At 43.1% G+C, this 25,025-nt stretch overlaps 2 protein-coding genes across 2 annotated transcripts in view; one reads left to right on the top strand and one right to left on the bottom strand.

The window, feature by feature from the left end:
• Positions 1–3,577: 3,577 nt before the first annotated feature.
• Pdzd9 (PDZ domain containing 9) lies at positions 3,578–13,696 on the top strand. The gene is made up of 3 exons (XM_075974841.1): positions 3,578–3,649; positions 8,376–8,428; positions 13,294–13,696. Exons 1-3 carry the CDS (start codon positions 3,578–3,580, stop codon positions 13,694–13,696), a joined length of 528 nt encoding a protein of 175 aa, XP_075830956.1.
• A 747-nt stretch (positions 13,697–14,443) lies between these two features.
• The window catches only part of Uqcrc2 (ubiquinol-cytochrome c reductase core protein 2), a 32,224-nt gene continuing 21,642 nt past the window's right edge, over positions 14,444–25,025 (bottom strand). Inside the window, exons 11-14 of the mRNA XM_075972071.1 lie at positions 19,785–19,865; positions 17,693–17,769; positions 16,055–16,208; positions 14,444–14,680 (exon numbers count right to left, since the gene is read on the bottom strand). Coding sequence (XP_075828186.1) covers positions 14,597–14,680; positions 16,055–16,208; positions 17,693–17,769; positions 19,785–19,865 — 396 coding nt within the window. The 3' untranslated portion in view covers positions 14,444–14,596. The remainder of the gene's footprint in view (positions 14,681–16,054; positions 16,209–17,692; positions 17,770–19,784; positions 19,866–25,025) is intronic.

The raw sequence follows: 25,025 nt of genomic DNA, 5'->3' as shown, positions 1-25,025 counted from the left end.
CGTATAAGAAAATATTTTGCATTCTAGGGCGTCCCTGTGCCCGAGACTGCCTGAGTTTTCCTCCTAACGATTGGTCCTCCTTCCACTGGGTGGTTCAGCTCCCGAATCCCTTCTTAGCAGCTACACTTCAGGCTGTCTCTAGCACTTGGCGCTGTGGGTTGGGTTCTCTAGAGAAGAGGTTGAGTTACAAGGAGTTATTAGAGAATGCTTTTAGGCTCCATATCTCTGGGTGGAGGAAAAGAAACAGGACTACACAGAGAGTCAGGTTATAGGGCAGCCATGGCAGGGCACAGCTAGGCTGGGAGCTCTGGGATGACCTTGCACTGGCCACTCCCTGTTAGCTGCTCTAGGGATGTGGGATCCTGGGCAAAGCACTCTCAAAAGCAGCAGCAGGAGCTGGAGGGCACAGGGAGGATGGTCAAGTTGTGTTGCGCATTCCGTCGAGACAGTGTGCCCTTGGCATCTACTCAGAAGAAACTTTTCTCACCAAGAAGGCTAATGTGCATCACCCCCACATTTGCCCACCATTCTCCCCCTGGCCGGAAAGTGGAGGTAAAGGATGCACGTTGTGATTAAGAACCCTTAGCTCCTGAGTAGGTCTCAGCCAGACTGAAAGAGGCAGCCTCTCTCGTGTAAGAGGCATGCAGCAGGAGGTGCCCTTTGAACAAAACTCTAGAAGATGGGCTCTAGTCAATGAAAATCCATCCTGGTGTATTGTTTGGCCAGAGCTAGAGAAACCAAAGACTAGACTGAGACCTTTCCAGGTTCACCCTAAAAATCGTGGCGCAGCCTGGCTTTCAGTAGGTGCTGCTTGCTGTTTGCTGAAGGGCTGGATGCCCTGCGGCAAGGGGATTGCTTTTTCTCTCATAAGAGTGGCGGCCCACTTTATTATAGTGTTTTCTCTTTCTTTAAAAATTTATTTTTCATAATTTATAGTTTCCTAAAATTCTCCCCTCCATCTGTGTTAAAAATGTATGTTCTGGACCTGCAGTGGTGGCTCACATCTTTAATCCCAGCACTCAGGAGGCAGACACAGGTTGGCACCCAGCCATGTCTACAGAGTGAGTTCCTGGATAGCCAGGGCTACACAGAGAAACCCTGTTTGGGGAAAGTGTGTGTGCACGTGTGTGTTTGTGTGTTTCAAGAGGGTAAAGTCTATGTTTGTCTCATATACCCTCGTGTCCTCAGCATCCCCAGAAGCCACAGACTGGCTTCCAGTGAATTTTCGTTGTACGAGTGAATGTGACGGGGAGGAAGGATTATTTCAGGAAAACGAAGGAGCAATAATCATTTTCTAATAGTGACTCATTGTTTTGGGGCCACTCTTGGCCCTTTCGCGTCTAAAACACGCATGAGTAAAGTGCACTGGCAAGGCTGTTAGCGTTGTTGATGTAACAATATTTTAATGCCACTCTTTAGGGAATTCTGGGATGGTTTATGGTCCCCCTGGTGATGCTGCTCACATTTGGAGGCCCTCTCCCCTCTATGCTCTTGGTCTGTCCCCAGTGTTTCCCCACCAATGAACGAAGAGCCTTGAGAGAAGCGGCACTCTGCTCGTTCCTGCAGAAATCCCCCCCCCCCCGTAATAAATTTTCACACTCCACAGTGGAGTAGTTTCCGGTTGTGCCTCTTTTTTCAGGGTTTGCTGAAGCCTTGAAACAACTATCTGGCTGCCCCAAATCTGGCAAGCAGCCTTGCAGCGCACCCTGGCGGCCATTTAGAGGGACGGGCGGCGCTAGCCTTTCCCGATGGCCCGTGGTCCTTCCTGATCTTCCGCCTCCAGGATTCCAAACTGTTGGAAGTTGGACAGATTCCAGCCTGGGCTCCCGGGAGGATCGACAGAGCCCCGCCCTGGGCAATGGAGAAGGCCCCCGTCAAAAATGGTAAATGTCTAAATAGGAAAAGGTGATGCCTTGGATTCCCAGCCTTCCTAGGTCTGCCTCTCCTGTAAAAGGGTGGTCACACTCGGGAATCCCTCACCATTGTTCATCAAGATAGAACGCGATTCCCTTTTTTTAGTGGACATCTCCGTAACTTTCGACAAGTATATACCGCTCTTAACCCCTGCCTTAATCAAGTGAGGAAACTTGTTCACCTCCCTGCCCTTTCTCCACCCGGATTTCTTGTACTTTCAATGTTTTCTAAAATTTTGCTTTTTCCAGGGAGAATGGCTAAACGTGGAATCATGTATAGAAATTTTTTAGTGATTCCTTTCACTCTGCTGTCTTTACATTTTTAAAAATTCTATTTGTGTGTGGGGGTGTGTGGTGGGAGTCAGTTCTCTCTTCCATGTGGATACTGGAGACTGAAATCAGGATGCCAGGCTTAGCTGCAAGCACCTTTACCTGCTGAGCCATCTTGTCCACACCACTGCTATCTTATGAAACAAGATTACTTTATTAGTAACACATTTATTTTATTATTAGCACTAATATTATTACTGTATTAGTAGCACATTCAATTTGTAAACTTCAGTTCTCCAGCTGAAGCTGTTAGAGTTGTCCGGCAAGGACATTGGCTTTGAGGACAGCCATGAGCCTCCTGGGGAAGCCCGTCTCAGCATGATCCTGGACACACCACAATCACACAGACTCTGCCAAGGCCTGGTGAATGTCAGAGCACCACTGGCCCATGTGTGGAATGGTGCATTTTCTCCCAGATGCTGTACGGATCTACCACTGTCCATTTCTGTTCCCAAGGCTGTGACATGCTTGAGTGACTGCTGTCCGCTCTTCCTTCCTCATCTCCATGTCACACAGCAGCCGGCACGGTGATTTTATTTAAAACAATGACAACCTGATCATGTTCAGTTTAAATTACTTCCAAGATTTCCTTAAGGTAAACCTGGCCGGCAGCCCATCTGCCAGGCAGTGTACCTCCCATCAGCTGCCCGGTGCTGCTCTTTCGTGTCCCCATCAAGGGGGACAGGAGCCAGCCTTCCTGTCTTAGAACCTTGATTCTATTTGCCCCCTCACATCCAGTTTGTTGGTTCTCTAACCTTGATCCATATTTACTCCTCCAGGGGAACCTGGTCCCTATCCCTATGTGAAACCTAGGCTCCCTGTTGTCTAACCTCAGAGCCCTCTGCCTTCCTATTTAGTGTCTAATTTGTGTTTACACAACTGACAGCTTGTCCTTTACCAGCTGTAAGACCCACAAGGGCAGTGAGCCCATCTAGTTCACTGTAGTAAACCCAGGGCCAGAGCACACGGTTTGCATCAGTAAACATTTGTCAAGTGACAGAAGATAATAACTGATCTAAGCACCTGTGGTGTACTACACTGTGCAGTAGCCCTGTAACTGTCCCGTATCATTTCCACACCCTTTACAACACGCATTCTCCTGAAGGAAACTGAAGACTAGGATGACCACATAAGTGCCCCCAAAGTCTCGTTTCAGAACTCCACAGCATCACTGCCTCGCCATTGTCTTGAGAAATGACTGAAACAAGTTCCTCTTGTTCTGTTAGAAAAAGGACCCAGCTTGAAGGCCAAGGTGTCTGTACACAGCTTGAACAAAATGAGGCAGACCAAACTCACCGTGGGCAGCCTGGGATTGGGCCTGATCATCATCCAGAATGGACCTTACCTCCAGATTAGTCACCTCATCAATAAAGGGGCTGCAGCCACTGACGGGATACTCCAGCCAGGTGACTGGTCTCCACGTGCCTCCTTCCCACCTGCCTTCAGGGAGTCAGCATGAGGATGTGACATTGTCTGAGAATTTCAGCTGCTACCACTTGTATACTAAATCAGTTCCTCGCTGTTCATTTGGGTTTTAGTAACACTCTAGGCAGGCGTGTTCTCACTCTTCCTTAGTGGCAGAGCCTTCCTCACCAGGCTCACTTTCATCCCCTAAGTGGGAGGCAAACAGACCGGGCGTCACTTCCCAGGTCATGACTGTGCATCAAAATCCCTTCTTTCCTGGGAGGTGCTAATCACAGCTAACGAGGAGAGCCGTGATCTCCTTTCACTTTCTCAATAGCCCCAGGAGTATATTCTGCTCTAAGTCACTATGCAACTATGTAGCTACCTAGAAGCTTGTCGGATTATACCTGGGAGTCGGAATTTAAAACTCTCTTTCTCAGATCCCAAGGCCAAGGCTTTCATCAAGATCACCTAATTTCTCAGGTCTCTTGGGGGGAGGGATGCATTTTCTCTCTAATGCAAGACATGTTTCCCCATATCAACTTTGGGCCCTGGTGCTAGCAGTGGGGGAAACACAGTGGGATGAAATCACGAGAGGGAAAATCACTCCAGGCCATTTGTTCTGAGATGTGTCACTTTCTGTGACCTTGGCAAAGTCAATCTTTGCAGCTTTAGTGACTTCATCTACCTTGGGAGAATCTCGTCTCCGTTCTAGGTTGTTGGGATGTGGTAAAATATTGTGAAGAGCTTTGAAAGCAAGTACTCTAGAAATATTCTTATAGCTTCTATATTGCTAGTTGTCTTCTAGAGATTAGCTTTTCTGCATGTATGTGTGTGAGGCCACAGACTGATGTTAGGGGGTCTTCCTTGATCATTCTCTACCTCATATATATATATATATATATATATATATATATATATATATATATCATAAGGATTGTGGACAAAGGTAAGATTTGAATCCATGACCTCCTAGAAAACCCATGCCATGTTGCCAATGGCCTAATGAGCAGAAATGTAATTTCTTTTTTTCCTTCTTTGTTTTTTTTTTGCTTTTTTTTTTTTTGACAATGGGATTTCTCTGTGTTTCTGTGTAGCTAGACTGCCTCTCCTGGAAAGAAGTGAGATTTCAATGCAGATATTCTGGGCACCAAATCTCTTCATGAAAACCAGTTACTATTCAGTGTCTAGGTTTCAAAATCTGCTTTTCTGCCATTTTTGACAGCCATCATGGGATTTGCTATTTCCTTGACACCCACCAACCCTATTATTTCTCATTCACGTGTTCTCAAGTTCTTTGTCTTTGGTGTTTTATCTTGTTTTGCTAATTTGGTATTAGTTTTCTGTGGTTGTCTGATGTACAAAGTCTTAAGACACGACTACAGCTTTAAAATATTAATATAGCTTTGACAGTGGACAGCAGCCATGAGCTGGCTTCATACACTTAGTTAGCCATACCGATGCTCATTCATTCATTCATTCATTCTGCATTTCCTTAATTCCTTTCCATGTCCAGGTCCCGTGCTTCCTAACAGTGGAGAGCTAAACGAATGTGATCCTAACCACACAAGATGCATATATAGCTTCCATTCTAGTTGGAAGGAACAGAGACAAAGAAAACCTATCTTCCAGCAGTGGTGCAGCTGCTGCATAGTTGATTTAATACAGGCAGTCTAAACAGGCTTATACAGTGTCATTCCTACAGCCTATTAAAGCAGGAGAAAAAGATGCATTATGAGGTTATTGTTCATAAATACCAAATTGGTGTTGATGAAAGGCAGTGTTAATATCTCCTGCCAGAGCAATCATGTTCCTACCCCGACACATTTGGCTTAAAGCCAGAATGGTCAGGGAATTGAGCTGTTTAATTTCTATTCTCTTGATAAAAGTCACCTTCTTACAACAATTAAGCAGAATGTCAAGCCATAGTTTTCATCTATAAACACCCTTTTAACATCAGACCCATGAGCTCATCCTAAGAGGGTAACTTTGTTACTATCATTAACGGCAGCAGGAAGAGCAGCTGTTTCAACAGCACAGGCTGCAGGTAGCTCTGAGAGAAACCTTGCTTCATTCTGAAGCTAGTCTCAGTATAGCTTTTGTTTTTGTTTGCCTTGCTTTTTGAGACAGAGTCTCACTGTGTAGCCCAGGCTGGCCTTGAACTGTCCCTCTTCCTGCCTCAGCCCTTTCCGTTGTGGTTTTGTTTTTTGTTTTTGCGAGGCAGTGTTTCCATGTTTCCACGTGTAGTCCTGGCTGTCCTGGAACTCACTTTGTAGACCAGTGTAGAAGGAGTTGTGGGCAGGCCTGCTTTTTGTCCCGCCCGGCTCCCACACGGCTATCTTTACACCCAAAATAACAACACACAAATTGTATTCTTTTAAACACTGCCTGGCCCATTATATCTAGCCTCTTCTTGGCTAATTCTCACATCTTGCTTTAACCCATATTTAGTAATCTGTGTAGCACCATGAGGTGGTGGCTTACCAGGGAAAGATTCAGCATGTCTGACCTGGCGGCTGGCTCCATGGCATCTGACCAGAGAGGAGAAGCATGGCGATTGCCTCACTTCCTCCCAGCATTCTGTTCTGTTTACTCCAACCACCTACGTTCTGACCTATCAGGCCAATCAGTTTTCTTTATTAATTAACCAATGAAACAACAGATAGATAGAAACACCTACATCAGATCAGGCTGTCCTCAAACTCTTAGAGATCACCTGGCCTCTGCCTCCAGGTGCTGGGATTAAAGGCCTGTGCAACTGCCCCCTGCCTCCCGCCCCCCTCCAGGCTTTTGAATACTGTTTTTACAGGCACCTGTGCTACTGTGCCCAGCTCAAAATGTGACTGGCTTTATCTTCATTTGCTTCTCAAAACCAATGCAGAAGCAGTCCTCAGACTTTCTAGAACATTGGAAAGGCATTTCTACTGGGATCTTACCCTAGAGAAATGTGCCCCCAGCCATGCTTGGACACTCCTCAGGACCAGTGTAACTCCTGGCTAGTCTGCAGTGGGATCCAGCACCAACCTCTCCCTCACCCCCTCTCCCTGAGTTTGAGTTTTGCCTGTTTGGAATGAGGGTTCCTGAGGGCTCCGAACCTCACATGCACATACAGGTAACCTGGCATTCTGTATCAGTTATAAAGTCCTGACAGCAATACAGGTATGAGGACATGCCAACACTGAGGGAACCATAGACACACAGAGAAGTTGGGACTGGGTAGGCTGTGCTCACTGTGATGGAGGGTACAGCACAAGGAGGAGGAGTTAGTTCATCTCAGTAGGAGGTCTCTGTAAAGGAGGAGCCAGGCTGCGGTCATCCTAGGGGAAGCTGCAGGTGCTAGTGTTTGCACACTGGTCAAAACACTCAGACTTGGACCAAAGGAAGGTTTTGCCACGTCCATGGGTATTGGGGTTCTTGACAAGGCCTTGCCTGTATTGGGGTCCTTGACAAAGCCTTGCCTGTGTCAAAAATACACTCAGGACTTCATCTGCTCCCACTGAGACATACTGACAAGACTTCCCCAGACTGAATCTGTCCTTCAAGTGCAAGCCTGTATTCCTCCTTCTGGGCTTGGCTGAATGCTAGTATTTATGCTCCCTATTGCAAGGAAACAGTATTGTTAAGGCACTTAATTTAGGGCAGTATCTGACTGGATTGCCCCAAAATCTGAAAAACCAAGCTTGGAGAACAGGGAGAGACCAAAGGATCCAGAGATCTGGATGTTCCGGTCATTCCAGTGCAGGGTCAGACCCAGACAGGACTGCTGGGTGACCCGGTTGAGTTTACAGATCTTTATTGTAGCTGGTGGGAGTCTGGGGTGGGATGGGTTAGGTCCATACAAGTCAATAATTGGTCCCTTTAGTTTTCATTTTGGGGACCTAGGTTTTTGTTGCTAGGGTATTTATCTCTGCCTGCTGAGTGCCCAGAAGCCCTCTGGTCGACGATCACAATTCCCCACACAGAGTGTTTTACATGAGGGGGTCCTGCTCTCAGTATTCTGAACCAATTCTGCAGGTTGTGGTGGGATATGCTGAAGAGGTAGAGGCAAGAGGAGCACAGTTTCTGCATTACATATCATAAGCATAATCAACAGAAGCTAATTATCTAATGCTATATACAGTAATTCGGTCAGTTTTCTTTAGGACAGGGCAGAAACTCCAAGAGAAGCCTCATGCTTAATTCAGGTTATTTGCTGTGGAGGGCTTGGTGATCCCAGGCAATCAGAATGGAAAGTGGCTTACTTTTTACTAGTTATAGCCGCTCATTTGACAGTGGTTAGAATTTTAATCTAAATGGTTTGGGTTTAAAATGGTTTTAGCCTTTTACCAGAGGCGCTAAGAACTTACCAGCTAAGAACTTCAGAAGTGTCTCAAAAATACTATTAAATGCCAATTAAAAATTAGGGAAGGCATCTTTATCATGCTGAGAACATTCAATACTGGAGGAGAATGTCCTTAGTAAATTAAGATGGAAGCCAGGCTTTGGTCAGAATAAACCATTATATAAATCCATAAACTATTTCAATAAAGCCACTAATCAGTATGGCTCTTTTCACCCCATTATCTTAATTGAACTGTTTTTCCTTTTTCAGGTGATGTTCTGGTTAGTGTTGGGCATGCCAACGTATTAGGCTATACCCTCCGTGAATTGTTAAAGCTTTTGCAAAATATCACCGTAGGAACAGTGCTACAAATCAAGGCTTACCGAGACTTTATTGACATACCCCAGGAGTGGCAAGACGTGTATGATTTAATCCCCGAGACCAAATTTCCAGTCCCATAGTAAGTAGTTTACTTTAGAGCGATGCTATGAAACCCAGGCCTGTGACGTGCAGGGTTCTGGTTTAATGTGGGAATCATGAAATGGTACGAACCATGGGAGGAGGGTTGGTGACACTGCCGTGGCTTAGTGAACTACAGTCTGCAAAGAACATTCTGCAGGACCTCCTGTGAGGGAATGTTAGTTATAAAGGCAGTCAGTGATTGGGTTCTCTGTCCCCAAATCTACCTGCACTGTCACTGCAGTCTGTCTAGTCAGCCCTAAAGCCCAGGTTGAGATGGACCGGGGACTGGCTTAGTAGGTAAAGAGCTTTCTGTGCCTAGACCCTGGCACCCATGGAAAAGCTGAATGTGGTGGAATATGTCTAACTCCAGAGGTGGCAGGGAGGACAAAAGAGGGCCCTCAGAGCTTGTTGGTCAGCCAGCCAGTCTAGCCCAAATGGTGAGCTGCCAGTTCAGTGAGAGACCCTTTCTCAGAGAGGTGGAGTGCGATAGAGGGATACCTGCCATCAGCCTGGCCTCCATAGGGGCATGCGCACACACAGAACTGAGAATCGCACTTCCTCTTCTCTCTTGCATTAACGTCTGGATCCTTCTCAATAGCAGTTGTACCTGTCTTAGAAACAGTGTCTATTGCTATGATAAAACACCATGACCAAAAACAATCTGTAGAGGAAACGGTTTCTTTTGCTTATACTGCCACATCACAGTCCATCGTTCAAAGGAAGTCAGGGCAGGAACTGAAGAAGAGGACGTAAAGGAATGCTGCTTACTGGCTTTCGCAGTTTGCTTATACCATCTAGAACATCTGCCCAGGGGTGGCACCACCCACAGTGGGTTAGGCCCTCCCATACCAAGGCTTATGGAGACATTTTTCTCAATGAGAGACCCTTTTTCCAGATACGTCTAAGTTGGTGTCACCCAGCTAACACATGCCCTTTTATAAGACTCCCTTCTAAGTAAACACTAACTCCACTCCTCTTCCTGCTCTAATCTGATGAAGAAGTCCATAGAGCTCTATTTCCTCAGGAGACACACATCTCAGGTACTCCAATATAGCCGTTCTCTCTTCCCGGATCACCTGCTGCCTTCAGATGGCGGTTCCAATGGAACTTGCCTTTATTTTGCCTGCCCTTTAAGCAGCATCAGACTCTTCATAACTACCCAATTCTTTTACTCCTGTCCGTGACATATAGTCCCAGTTTTTTGTTTGCTTGTTTGCTCTCTGTAGCTTTGGAACCTCTCTTGGAACTAGCTCTGTAGACCAGGCTGCCCTCAAACTCAGAGATCTGCCTGCCTCTGCCTCCTGAGTGCTGGGATTAAAGGCGTGCACCACCGTCACCTGGCCTATTCCCCAGTTTTCTGTGAGATCAGTCTTCCCTCTTTTCCTTTTACCTCTGGGTTCTTCCTCTTGGTGTTTAACTGACTCGAGTTCCTCAAAGCTGTCTTTGGCTCTGCTGTTTCCTAGGCCGTCTTGGTGCCCGTGGTTCCTGTTACTACTCATTCACTGAGCACTTGCAGTCTATTATTTCCACTCACCTTAGATCAGCCACACATCTCCATTCAGATGTATGTCCCCCCCCCCAATTTATCCTTGAAATCAAAAGCCAGTTGTTTAGTTTATTTTTTCTCTCCATTTATGTGACCAAAAGACATGCCAGAATAACTCTTGATTTCAGAGAGTTTTGTCAATGGTCATTTGTTCTCATGTGTTTTGGCAGAACATGGTAATGGTGAGACATGTGTGGCTGAAGAGCTTCACTTCATGATGGCAGAGACCAGGGAAGGGCGAGGGACAGCATCTCTCAGAGAACATTTCCCCAGTGGCCTATTCCCTCCAGTCAGGCTCTACTCCCCAAAGCTTCCAACTCCCCAAATACCACCAGCAGCTTGGACCAACTGCTCAGTCCAGAGCTCTTAGGGTACATTTCATACCCAAACCACAAGCCTATTGGGATCCTAGTGGGATAGTCTGCCTAGTTAAAGAGTCCAAATTTTAGGGTTATGCTTAATTTTTCTGTCTCTTCTATCAGCCCCTCAAACAAGCACTAAGACTTGCCACTACTTGGTATCATCACAATACTCACCGTCTCTCCCCGCCCTCCCCAGCTACCATTGTTCCAAAGTCACCATTTGATCTCTCCACTCCTGTCCTTGATTCTGGTTCACATTTTACACAGGATGACCTTTTTACAATGCAAATATGACCATGGCATATTCCAGGTTAAGAACTTTAGGATCTCTTGTTCTTAGGATAAATACCAAAGTCCTTTTACCGTTTTTAATGCCACTCTGTGGCCTGGATGGGTACCATTCCAAGTTCATCTCATTAGGCCCTCCCCATCCCTCTAGTTCTCTGGGTTTTCAGCTTTTCACACTCGCTGCTCTTCTGTCTATGCCATGCTTACACTGTCGTTCATTTCTACAAGGCTCAGTGTAAACTTTCTGAGACAAGATTTCTCTGTAGCTTTGGTGCCTGTCCTGGAACTAGCTCTTGCAGATCAGGCTGGTCTCAAACTCACAGAGATCCGTCTGTCTCTGTCTTGAGCTTGCTGGGATTAAAGGTGTGCACCACCATGGCCCAGCAACTCTTAAGTATTTGTATCATACTGAAGAATTTGAAGTCAGAGTATCAAAATTTAATAATAGCGACTTTTTAGATGGCTGATGCCCCTAAACAATACCATGCACATTCTGAATTCCTTCCTCAATTGGACAAAGGGCACTTAAAGAATCTTAGTAACATATATGGGGACAGGGAAGGACAGAGGTAGGAAAGGGTCTTTCAGTCAACACTGTTCAGGGCAGATGGCTGTGTGCACATGGTAAAGGCTACTCCTCTCATCTCTACTATGTAGAGGTCAGTTGTTTCCAGCTAACCCTGAATTGCTGGCTGGACCTTTTTATCATCTAGTGCCTAGATATCATCTAAGATATCATCTAAGAGCCTAGATATCATGTACCCTTGGCTACTGTCTAACCAAGGATACATACTGAATCTGAAAAAAAGTTAACACAGATTATTTTTTACCTCCATTCCTAGGCTGTTCAGGGAGAAGTGTGTGTGGCAGAGATAAACAGCTGTAGTTCCGAGACCTTTACAATCACTTTCACAGACTTTTAAGACTAGCTGTGTGTAATAAAACTCCACTCAATCCCATTATTATTAGAAGAGATAAACTTTAGGAAAAGTTGCTTAAATTCTTTCTTTCTTTTTGGTTTTTCGTGACAGGGTTTCCCTGTGTAACAGTCCTAGCTGTCCTGGAACTAGCTCTTGTAGACCAGGCTGGCCTCGAACTCACAGGGATTCATCTGCCTCTGCCTCCCAAGTGCTGGGATTAAAGGCGTGCGCCACCACGGCCTGGGGAAAAGTCGCTTAAACTCTTAGAAAGAGAGCTATATCCACAGGAGCAGGAGCACCAGGATGAATAAGGTCAGGGCCTAACAGCAAAGTGAGATAGCAGAGTTCAAGCATCATCCATGTTTCAACAGTCAAGCCACAGACAGGAGCGAGTTCGAAAAGGAAAGCCTTGAAAACTTGGTGACAACAGATGTGGGTTAAGAGTGCTGTACAGGGCTGGAGAGATGGCTCAGAGGTTAAGAGTCCTGGCTGCTCTTCCAGAGCTCCTGAGTCCAACTCCCAGCAACCACATCTGTAATGAGATCTGGTGCCTTCTGGTGTGCAAGCATACATTCAAGCAGAGCACTGTATACATAATAAATAAATCTTTAAAAAAAAGAGTGCTGTACAAAGCCCTATCTGTGACTCAACAAAAAGGGAGAGTGGCAGAATGTGCAGTATTGTCTGGGGGAAAAGAAACGTCGGAATTACTTATGGCTAGCATGCTGAAGAGTCTTGAAGCTCACCATCGCCTGACTCCCCCGTAATGGGTTATCTTTCGTTATTGCTGTATAACCCATGAGAATAGAGTTCTGGTCTTTAATCCCAGCCCGCGGGAGGAGGAGGCAGGCAGATCTCTGTGAGTTTGAGGCCAGCCTGGTCTACAAGAGCTAGTTCTAGGACAGGCCCCAAAGTTACAGAGAAACCCTGTCTTACCACCCCCCCCCCCCAAATCTTAACATTTTCTTTTAAAGTAGTGTGAAATAATTTAAGGCAGGAATTATATTTATGATTGGGGAAAAAATTAAAAGGTATTTTAAAATGTGATCCTGAGCCTTTAACAGACATCTCTCCAGGTACTTCTAAAAAGAGAGAAACTTCCCAGCACCTGGGAGGCAGAGGTAGGCAGATCTGAATGTTTTAAGCCAGAGATACGATTGGGTAAGCTCTACAGTAGTGGGGGAAGTGTGTGTGGAGGCAGCCTTGTCAATGAATAAGAAAGTACTGACTTATGTCTATAGATTATCAAAGAAAGCTATAAAATGTTTTGTTAGGCGACTTCTTATCACTCCAGTTCCAGATGTGACAACCTCAACTGACATCCACGGACAGCAGGATACACATGGCACACATATATACATGAGGTAAACACTCATACACATAAAATAAATGAACCTAAAAGTATTCAAGCACCCAGAATCCATTTAGTCAACACTTGATGATGCAGAAAGTAATGAAGGTAATTTTATTTTTAGGTTTTCACAAAAAAGAAAACAATGGCTTTATTTTCAATTGTGTGTGTGTGTGTGTGTGTGTGTATGGGTGCGTGCGTGCATGTCTACAGAAGCAAGGTGGCACAGGGTCCCCCAGAACTAGTTACAGGCAGTTGTGAGCTGCCTTATCTGAGCCATCTCTCTAGCCCTAAATATTTTATTTTTTAAATTTACAAGAGGAAGTAGTTTATAAGATTCTGTTAGGGAATTCTGTTAAAACATTAACAATATATTGCATTCACTCTTCATTTTAGCACACCAAAGAAAACAAAGGAGAAGGCAAAAGATGAGCCTTCTGCAAGCAGAGATGACCCTGAAGATGCCGTTTTAGATAAAAGACTGAAGTATTACAGATATCCTCGGTCAGTCTGGAATCACCCTGTGAGGACACCGATATCAATCTCCACAGAATGGCATGGATATAAAAAGAAGGACCAAACTATTAGTGTTGGTAAAGATGTTAATTGTGATGTAGTAATTCACAAAGACAACAAGACAAAACTGAGGGCCCCTTCTCCATACTGGACAATGGTGGAGCACGACAAAGTCATCTCCTCCTCATCCTCCACAGCTTCCTCCAACTCAGATGCCTTTTGGCTGGAAGACTGTGCACAGGTTGAGCAGGGTGAAGGTCAGCAGGTATCAAAGTTTGGTTAGGCATTGGTTTGTAAATCTGTGGCCACAGGAATTTTTAAATATCCAATTTTTGTGCCTTACTATGTATAGGTTTGTAGAATTCCTACAGCTCTTACAGGACAGTAGAAAAAAGCCTTCGTAGACTTTCTTCAGGTAATAGCTTAGGACTTCTTCCCTGTGGTCTAGCAGGCTCCACAGATATGTTCCCAGAATCACACCATCATTTACTCAGCTTTTTAACATCAAGTACAAACCCAATCACCAGAACGCTGACCACTTGTCTTTAAGGTGAAGTTTTCTTTGCATGTTTCTGGCCTGGTTGTTTACCTTACAATCCTGTTCCCAACCTTTAAGTGACACTTTTACTTGGAATATTGGGCTGAGAATTATTTAAAGGAGACAAGACTGAAACAGGTGAGCTAGAGACAGAGAGAAAAATACTGTCACAGAGAAGGAAAGTCAGACATAAATGAAGATGTTTCTTAGAAACATACCTTCACAAAGGGGGGCAAAACCCAGACTGTTTGATTGTTGTTAGTCACAAACGAGCAAGTTTAAACTTGTTTTTATTTTAAAAAGACCAATAATCTGGAATTTTTACTTTCAGAGCTGTTTAGCCTCAAAAGTTCCTGAAATTTCTTAATTGGTGGAATTGTTAAACTCAATTATTGTACTACTGTCTTTTTTAAAGCACTGAAACCAAAGATCTCAGCATCTACTAAACAACTGCCGACTGTCCAGAAAGAAAAACACTCACACACAATGAAAAACACTTACACACAAAGCTTTATTTGTTTTAGGGAAGCTGGGAATAACTATCCATATTTATACTCTTAAGTACTTCATTGAGAAAAATGTCGAATGTTAAATTAAGAGACCTGACTTTGATGTGTTTGCTGGTCTGGGTTGAGAAAACACTTGTTAGAGCTCGTCAAGAAAAGGTGTGTGTCCCAAGTTTCCACTTGCAGCCATTGACTTCTTGCCAGAAACAAACTTTTTTGCAGCCTTAAACAAAACACAGAAAGTTAAATCATGCTATTATCAAGTAGTAAACCATGTATTTTGAGTTTAGGAACAAGACATTCTAAGTCCGCAATTCTATAATACAGCTTCATAAGACTATCCATAAATTAATACTGAGATGGTCAGTGTTTTATTCTGAATGTTAACAACATCACGTGTCCAACTAAGCAAGCAGGAGGTCTCCAGATGAGGAGAGTTCTGAAAGGAAAATAATAAAAACCCACTGACAGTTAAAACCAGGACAGAATGGCTGCTGCGAGGCCGCACTTTGTTCTGTATTATGATGGCAAAGGCCTGAGTTGACCAAAATACCCTCACTGCTGACAGTAAAGTAAAATTATGTCTTGGGGTTCTTTTTATTTTGGAAGAGGGGCTGTTGGTGGTAGTATTGAGAGGACATAGTCCAAGTTGCTTGAAGCTCACAATCTTCTTGCTTTAGCCTCCACAATGCTGGAGGGCTCCAGGCATCTGTTACCATGCCTGGCTGCCCTGGTATTCTCCATGTCATTATTTCAAATTCAAAGGTTATATTAAGTGTACTAGCACAGGGCAGGACTAGGTGGAGCAGGAGCTCCTATGTTACCCTGGTTAGCCTTTCTGATGCAAGAGAGGTGGTGGAAGTGGGCGAGCAGGGATTCACACAGCCCTTACACGTCAGTATACTTTTTAGATTATGTTCAGATGAGTCTGAGGCCAACTGAAATGCAGGCACGGTCAGCATCTACAAATAGCCCGTCTCTTCTACCCCACTGTCAGCACACAATGGGATGCTAAGACATCTACAGTAGAAAAGGCAGTGATATCCTTACTGTGGAGTTCACCTTAGTAGCTTTTTTGATTTTTCAAGATAGGGTTTCTCTGTGTTGCCCTGATTGTCCTGGAATTTGCTCTTACAGCAGGTTGGCCTCGAACTCAGAGATCTACCTGACTCTCAAGTACTGGGATCAAAAGCATGCACCACCATGCCTGGCTGTAACAAACAACTCAATCTTGTAGGGAAAAATAATATTTAAGAGGAGGTGAGGAAAACTAGCAATAGAAGGTCTTAGGCTATAGAAAACCATGAGACCCTGCATGGTAAAGGACTGGCAAGGGGCTTCTTGTGGGTGAAGGAGCAACAAACAGCCATGAAACCTGTGAGGTTGTTTATCTGATTCCTGACCACCAACAGTTTAAGATGGCTCAACCTAAAGGGCATTTCCTTGAATAAGAAGACACATGCACCCACGTTGCTGGGGAGGCTGACTGGACATGATGGAAAGAGTTCTCTTGCTCTCCGCACTAACACAGGTCCCAGGGAAGCTTATGCAGTTCTTCTGAAAGTGGGTCATTAAGGTTAATCAATCATTTGCTTACCTTTACGATATCAGCATCAGCCACAGAGTCAATTTGTTGAAGGAAGGTGGGTGGTGGCATATAAGAGTCAGCAACTAGAGCTTGTGACCCAATCTCACTCAGGAGACCCTCTGAAGTCTCCACAGACATCAGGTATCCAGCTTTCAGCTTGTTCCTGTCCAATACAAGGCAGGAATCAGTTTTATATTCTAACAGCAAGATAGTAAACGTACTTGAAACAGGCTAAGAGCCTGCTGTACTTTAGTTCAGCAAGGTCTTCACTCACATCACTAATCATCAGCAAAGCTGTACACGAAACATCACTCATACTCAACAGGCTGCCTTTTGATTCTGGAGTATAGCTTAGACCTATGCAAACTTTAAGGTGAGTTTTGATCCTGAAGCAACTTTTAAGTTATGAAAAAGAATATACTACTTGTTGCTACCTTTTCTTTAAATAGGGTTCCTACATAGCCTTGTCTGGCACTCACTATGGCTGCCTGCCTCTTCTGCTCAAGCAGTAAAGGTGTGCACTTTATGTCTGGCTATGATTATATTTTTATTTAGTTATTTTTATTTTATTTTTTTCTAGGCACTTATAAGGAAAAATATTTACTCTTAATGCACCACCCACTTGACTGACAATTACACACACACACACACACACACAGCACCAGATCCCATTTCTCCACCAGGATTTATCTCAATGAGGGAAGGGTGTGATGGAGAGAGCAGGTAGGAAAGTATGGTGCAATATGATGACTTCTATGCCCTATAGCTTAAATATGGATGGATTCAAAAGCTTAATTTTTTTAATAAAACAGACAAGCTCAATTCACAATTATGCCATAAAGAAATTGCTATTCCTTATAAACATCTTCAAAAGGCAACTGAATTATCTATACTGGAAATGAATTATTGGGGGTAAAGGTGCTTGCTGCCAGACATAATGACCCACACTCAGTTCCTGAAACCCACACAGTGGAAGGAGGGAACAACTCCTCCACGTTATCTTCTGACCTCCACACACGTGAATGGCATGGTGAGTCCATGCATACAAAAAGATGGGGCTGGAGAAATGGCTCAGTGGTTAAGAATACTTGTTGCTCTTGCAGAGGAAATGAGTTTGGCTCCCAGCACCCACATAATGGTTCACAACCACTGGATCCAGGGGATCCGACACCCTCTCCTGACCTGAGGGCATCAGGCATGCATGTTACGCATATACATGCAGGTAAAAACTCATACACATAAAATAAAAAAATTAAACATAAAAAAAGAACCATCAGAAGGAAAACAAGGGTCATTTCTGTAGTGCTGGGAATAGAATGTCCTGTACATGCAAGGCAAGTCTCCACCACTAAATTATAGCCTTTCCTTTCTAATACTATTCTTTATTTTTCAATTTTTTTTTTTTTGGTTTTTCAAGACAGGGTTTCTTTGTAGCTTTGGAGCCTAGCCTGGCACTAGCTCTTGTAGACCAAGCTAGTCTCTAACTCACAGAGATCTGCCTGCCTCTGCCTCCCGAGTGCTGGGATTAAAGGCATGTGCCACCACCATCTGGCCTACTTTTCAATTCTTATGAGTAGACAGTATTGTCTTTTTAATCAGCTTTTAAGTAACTGAAGCATAACATACATAATTAATATAGAAACTTACTTGGCAGCTTGGACATCTGCACTGGAAAGGTTTCCTTGAGCAACTGCTTTAACTTGGTTGTAGGCAGCCTTGATAACCTATGGTACACAAGTGAAAACCGGTCATCAGTGGACAGAGCCTGGGGCTCCCAAGGTAATCAGTGTGCCTGTAATGAGGCAAAAACACAAGAGGAAAGTCTAGTATCCACTGTGAATTTTGTGGTCACCATGTGCTCCTTAGAGTCCCTGTCCACACAGAGTTGAGGGACTCATGTGAAATGTTCTCCTGATGCTCCTATGTCTGAACCCGGGCCCAGCTGGTGCTACTCTGAGAGCATTTGGGACACTGCACAGTGAACAGACATGGCTACTGGGGCTGGGCCTGAAGGGATCCAGCTCCTTCTGTTCCTGTTTACTGCATCTTAATCTAGAGGAACTCCTTCACTACACTTTCCTTTCTACGACAAACTGAAACTGAGCCAAAAGAAAGCCTTTTCCTTTAGATGCTGACTCTGTCACAGCAATGAGAAATGAAGCCGCACTTATACACACATACATAATATATAAAGACACAACTGATAAGTCTCCATGCAGCCAAGCTTCTTACAAACCTTGAGTGGCATAGGCGGAACCTGGCTGAAGAGGCTGCCTCCTCCTTGAGATAGCACAGACTCTATGTTACTGTTATTTACTAGGAACACACGCAAGCATTAACTTGCCAAGTTTGCACATGCTCACCAAATATATTAGGATCTGATCCAGGATTTTTTCCACCTCAATCCTGACCATTCTGGACCTGTGGCTTATTCTCTATAACCACTTAAGTTTAAGATTTTGATTTCCCTTCCATATCTGTTAACCATTTCCATGGCCGTTACAACCCCAGACTTGAACATAACCTAGAACTGCCAAGGTTACACAATTCCCTCAGAGTCTCCAATTTCAAAGCCCTGGCCTCACCCTCCCACTTTATCAAGATCTCTAATGCCTCAATTTGCCCACTTCCTCCCAATCTGTCAGGCCCCCAGCTTTTCCAACTGGCCCACATTCACAAACCATCCCTTCGGTAACTCTTGACAATCTTTTCAACTTCTGATCTTCTTCCTTGCTCTAACTTGCCCACTTTCATGACCCCGACCTGGCATGAATCCTATCACTTACCTCCTTGGTTTTCCTATTAGGAAAGTAAATGCCAATGAAGAAACCAAACCAGGATGACTATACTATGAGTCCATGGTCACTGTAAAAGAGACCCTGACATGCTGCAGGTATTTCCTGCTTTAAACCATTCACTTCCCCAAGTCTCATACTTTCAAGTTCTCTTACCCTCCATGTGTGACTTAGTACTGCCTTCCAACATTAGCTTTTGTTGCTAAACTAAAATGTCCTGTGTTCTAGATTATACTTGCTCTCTTCCCAAATTTGAACCATTTATTGTTTCCTAATTTCTGTATCTGCTCAAATATATCCTTATATTTCTTCAGCCTTTCATTCTTTTGCACTCAATACCATTTTCTCTTCTCTTTCTCTTGCTATTCCTTCCAGCAATCGTGTTGCTTCCTAGAACCTCAACTAGTTTTCTTTTCTTTTTTCAAGACAAGGATTCATGTAGCCCAGAAAGACCAGGAATGGTCCAGAACTCACCACGTAGCTGACACTGACCTTGAACTTTTGATCTTTCTGCCTCCACCTGCCTAGTACTGGGATAAAAAGTGCTGGATTATAGGCATGAGCCACCACACCCAGTTTATGTGATGATGCTAAACCCAGGGCCGCATATGTTATAAGAAAGCACTCTACTAATTGAGCCACACCCTAGCCTTCTTACTAACACCATATTTACAATGAAGACCCATAAATATGCATCTTAGACTTGACCACTTCCGGGTTTTGAAATACAGATGTCAGAAAAACACGTCTAAGCAGAACCATAGTATGCATTTCCCCTTCCTGTAATCATTAATATACATTTCAAAAAGTTTTACCTATAACAGATTATTCAATGATATCATACCATAGAGATCCTGACAAGCCATGGTTTTAGGACATTTCACATTTAACTAAAAGACAAGGCAATGGGAGAAAGGCTCTGGGAGTTATGAGCTTGTACTTACATCACCAGCAGCTGCAGCTTGGGAAATAGTGTAGATTCCAAAGAGCCCAGAATCTGAGTAGTTGGCATTAAATGCAGAAACCTAAAATATAATGGAACTTTATAACATTTTTCCTGGTAGAAGAGATCACAATTTTCCCAATGTGGTTTGATAAAGACTTACACCTCTGTCTTATAAGCAAGACAAATAATAACTTACTTGATCTGGTGAGGGCTGACAAGTTCTACATAAATTACCCTTTTCAAAACTGCAAAGATTTACAAAGTTTTGTGTCACTTAAACCTTCCTAAAACAGCTGCTCATCTTCCTCTTTTGGGCTACTCCAAGGTTCTCTTGATGACCAAGGGTGGTACAAACATAATTACAGCACACAATATGGTCAAGGGACAAAGACTACAACGTGTGATAGACTTGATTTCTTTATTCTACTGTTGGTACCAACAACTGTCTCACCTATTTACCTTACTTCTCCTATAAACAAAGGCAAAGGGTTAGATACAAATTTTGCCTAATGGCCATAGATTTCAAAATTTAAGTCAAAAGATATGTTACTCTGGGGGAGAGGGTATTCCTTCCACAGGAAATGAAAGGCTCTTGATTCATTTTGGGTTAAGAAAAATCAAGTTTAATCGAGGAAGACCTCCCTGAAAATCCTGGCTACAAACAAACAAACCTAAAAGAACTACAAGAAACTGCTCAAACATGTAACAACAAAACCAAAAAAAAAAAAAATCATTTTTGACTGACTTGTGTACAATGACCAATCTATACTTGTACTAATACAGATATGTAGTTACTTTTAAAAGTTTATATATTTTCAGAGCAAAGGAACCAGACACCAATGAAAATGATGGCCCAGATGATCCAGCATCCAGTACAGCTTCCAGGCTGATGACTGAGATGATCTAGCTTCACAAAACACTACAGCCAAGACTTAACAATTTTCTTAAAATTTTTCAGGGTACCCCAAAGATGACCAGTACCCCTTATCAGCAGAAAGTAGTCTAGAAAACTATGCCCATGTTCCCAAAATAATGGTTATAAATGTTTGTTTTCTTTTAACAGAAGGTTGGTTATAAATTGCTACTGGTCACAGTCAGTCTCTCTAGAAGAAAGGGGAATATGATATAAAAATGATCAGAAAAAAGGGTAGATTACTGAATATACTTTAACCAAAAAACAAATGTTAATCTCAAAATACTTTACACTGATATGGATCTTGGTTTATTGATAGAAATTTAAAGTTAATTTTGTTATGTGTATTTCTACTCTTGTTCAAATTATTGTGCTTATACAGCTCAATTAAAAATGTAATGTATAATTAAGAAATACAGATTTACAAAAATACAGTTAATTATCTATATAATAGTCAAACTTATAGTCATGTTAGGTTTTGTAGATACACAAAGATATATTTCAGATGGAAAGATAATCTTCAAACATTTCAAAGCTCTACAGAATATAGCATTTAAAATGTTTTAATAACTTAGACAGTGAGACATGTCTGCTCCTGACAGCACCAATGTACTCCAGAAAAGACAATGGGCATCAAAGAAACTCTGTATGGAGTTTATTTTCCTTATGGAAAAAACTAGCCATGTGGGAAAGAAACTGCCCTTGCTTCAACTACTGATGGTTACTGTCCAAACTGGACCAGCAGGACACAAGAAAGGAGACTGCCAAGCTTTGCCAAGACAAGGTAGGACAGTCATTCAAATTTCCCTGCTTCACAGAAGAATCTGTCAGCTATGCAAGGTCCATAAGCCAAAAATGGATGCCCCAACATTGTAGAGGAACCCTGCGTACTGTCCAGGCAGCCAGCTGTGTCTGTCATTTCTTACATTTTTAGAAGTCGCTTGCTTACACTTCCTGTTTACTCAAGTAATATTTCCCTTCTCAAGTCTTTGATGGGATTGAAGACTAGATGGTTAGTTATTGATCTCTCAAATTTTAGCTAAGGACTTATTTTTTTTTGTTTTTCAAGACAGGTTTTTGATGGAGGAAGGTCATTGGTTAATTAATAAAGAAACTGCTTGGCCCTGATAGGTTAGAACATAGGAGGGTGGAGTAAACAGAACAGAATGCTGGGAGGAAGAGGAAGTGAGCTCAGACGCCATGCTCCCCTCTCCCGGGCAGATGCGATGAAGCAAGCCGCCAGATCAGACATGCTGAATCTTTCCCGGTAAGACTGGTGCAACACAGATTACTAAAAATGGGTTAGTCAAAATATGAGAATTAGCCCATTAGAGGCTAGAGCTAGTGGGCCAAGCAGTGTTTAAATGAATACAGTTTGTGTGTTGTTATTTTGGGGCATAAGCTAGCCAGGCGGCTGGGAGCTGGGTGGCAGGAACGCAGGCCTACAGCTTCTACTACAGGTTTTCTCTATGTAACAGCCCTGGCTGTCCTGGAACTCACTTTGTAGATAAGGCTAGTCTCAAACTCACTGAGATCCAACTGCTTCTGCCTCCCAAGTGCTGGGATTAAAGGCTTGTGTGCTACCATCACTTGGCTAGCTAAGGACATATTAAGTACAAAACTTTAGATTCTTCAGGAGAGGACAGCTAATGTAGTAATCTGTATAAATTTGCCAATTAATAGTCTGGACTTTGAACATTTCTTACTTAATAATAGCTCTTGTATGTAGTCTCATTTTTGTTTAGGTTATTATTACCTTTTTTCCCCTTCTGACAATACCCGACAATAATTCTTACTGCATATATTTTTATTATGTAAACCTTTTCCTCTTAATTAGACAAAAGGGGGAAAATGTTACAGGAATCCTGTCACTGGTCTGCTAACCTATTTAATATTTCACCTAAGTTGTTAAGAAATACAGACTTGAAACAGTTTTACTAACTCATGTCCCTGTGAATGCAGCCTGAAAAGCCCACATTTCAAACCTGTGTTCTAGATGATTCTTATGCACAATGAAGTTTGAAAACTATTGGTTTAGTCTATGTAAAGCATAAAAAGAAATATACTTTAAGTTTAATTGTAATCCTAAAACAATCCTGGACACACTTCAAACTTCTGGCTCATTTCTAAACAAAAGTCCTAATCTGATGTTCTAACATAAGAACACCAGTAACATACATGGTGAAAACTGACACATCAAGAAAATAATGATGAACCAAGGGAAAGGAAACCTACAGGAGGTTAAATTTAAGGCAAAGGATTTCAAACTGTGTTCCAGGGAACCCCAAGGCTCCACACAGAAGATTCAAAGGGTTTCATAGTTAGTCTTCAAAATTTCTTTAAAAGCTAAAATGCTTGTTTTGTGCATAACTTGGAAATCATATACAAAAGGTTCCTACCACTCAAATGTTAAACAGAGGGGCAAAACCGTGAGCTGTCATATGACTGAGGACTTTACTGATGCACAGACCTACATGTTCTGTGCACTACACTAGAAACTGACCAACGTTCAGTCCTACCACCTGAAGTACATTTCTCTTGCTCTGTCCCTTTCCTTCTTTAGGAGAGGGTGTTATGCAGTCGGGGCTGGCCTCAGACTCGTTACCTATATGGGCCTGCCTGACTCCTCTTCCTACTGTCTCGACATCCTGTGTTTTAGGATCACAAATGTGCAACATCCTACTCAGCTAAAGGCCAAGGAATTATAAATACTCGGCTGACATTTCACAATTTCTTTTTCTTTCTCACTTGAGGCAGGGTCTTAGTATGTAGTGTAGGCTAGCCTTGATCTCCTGATCCTCCTGCCTCACCTTCCAAGAGATTACAAGTGTATGCTACCTAATGCCTGGTTGATATTTCATACATTCCTGATGCAAATATCACATTATGAAAGCATTCTTCTGCCACGAAAATGTCAAAAGTTAACATAGCATGATGGTACACACACCTGTTATCCTTCTATTTGGTAGGTAGAGGCAAGAATATTAGGTGGTCAAGGCCATCTTCAGCTACATAGCAAGTTTTGAGACCAGTATGGGATACATGAGACCATGTCCTTCCTGCCTCCCCAACCCCCCCCCCCCCCAAAACGTTATCATGAGCCTTCTGGTTTTTTTTAACATTAAAAAAAATTATATATTATGTATACAGTGTTCTGTCTGCATGTATGCCTACACGCCAGAAGAGGGTGCCAGATCTTATTACTGATGGTTGTGAGCCACCATGTGGTTGCTGGGACCTCTGGGAGAGCAGCCAGTGCTCTTAACCGCTGAGCCATGTCTCCAGGCCACTTCAAAACATTTTTTAAAAAAATCATTTATTGCCGGGCGGTGGTAGCACACGCCTTTAATCCCAGCACTCGGGAGGCAGAGGCAGGTGGATCTCTGTGAGTTTGAGGCCAGCCTGGTCTACAAGAGCTAGTTCCAGGACAGGAACCAAAAAGCTACAGAGAAACCCTGTCTCGAAAAATCAAAAAAAAAAAAAAATCATTTATTTATTCTTATCTTATGTACATTGATGTTTTTCCTACATGGATGCCTGTGTGAGGGTATCAGATCCCCTAGAACTGGAGTTACAGACAGCTGTGAACTGCCATGGAGGTGCTAGGAATTGAACCCAGGTCCTCTTAGTAGCCAGTGATCTTAACCACTGAGTAATCTCTCAGGCCCTGAGCCTTCTGTTCTTACTGTCATCATTCTTGTAAATTTAATCTTAAGCTGGAGGGCTATGTCCGTAAACAATTCATTGTTTTTTCACCCCCCCCCCCCTTGTTTGGAAAACAAAGATCAGCAAAACTGAGAAAGCAGTCTCAGGAACAGGAACAGAAAGGAAGGTAAGAATTAGAATCTAGGGAAATAAGGAAAATGAAGCCTTTCTTTTATAAGCATTTTTGTTCTTTATATAACTAATGTATTTGTATGTAACTGTGGTGTGGGAGAATTGTCTGTATTTTGTCAATTATGTTTTAAATAAATGCTGATTGGCCAGGCAGGAAGTATAGGCAGATCAACCAGACAGGAAGTAGAGACGGGGCGATGAGAACAGGAGTATTCTGGGAAGAAGGAAGCTCTTCCCCCAGTTCTGCACAGACCACTGAAGAAGCAAGATGTGAGCTACCCCGCTGAGAAAGGTACCGAGCCATGTGGCTAACATAGATAAGAATAATGGGTTGATATAAGTTATAAGAGCTAATAAGTAGCCTGAGCTAATAGGCCAATCAGTTTTTTAACTTATGGAGATCTCTGTGTGATTTTCTCTGGGACTAAATGGCTGGGGGACTTGGTGGGACAAAAACCCCAACAAGCCTGGCCCTCATGTTACATAACT

Source organism: Microtus pennsylvanicus, chromosome 5 (assembly GCF_037038515.1).
Source record: "Microtus pennsylvanicus isolate mMicPen1 chromosome 5, mMicPen1.hap1, whole genome shotgun sequence".
NCBI classification, from domain to species: Eukaryota; Metazoa; Chordata; class Mammalia; order Rodentia; family Cricetidae; genus Microtus; species Microtus pennsylvanicus.
Note: the sequence above shows the minus strand (reverse complement) of the source record. Positions and strands in the feature narration are given on the sequence as shown.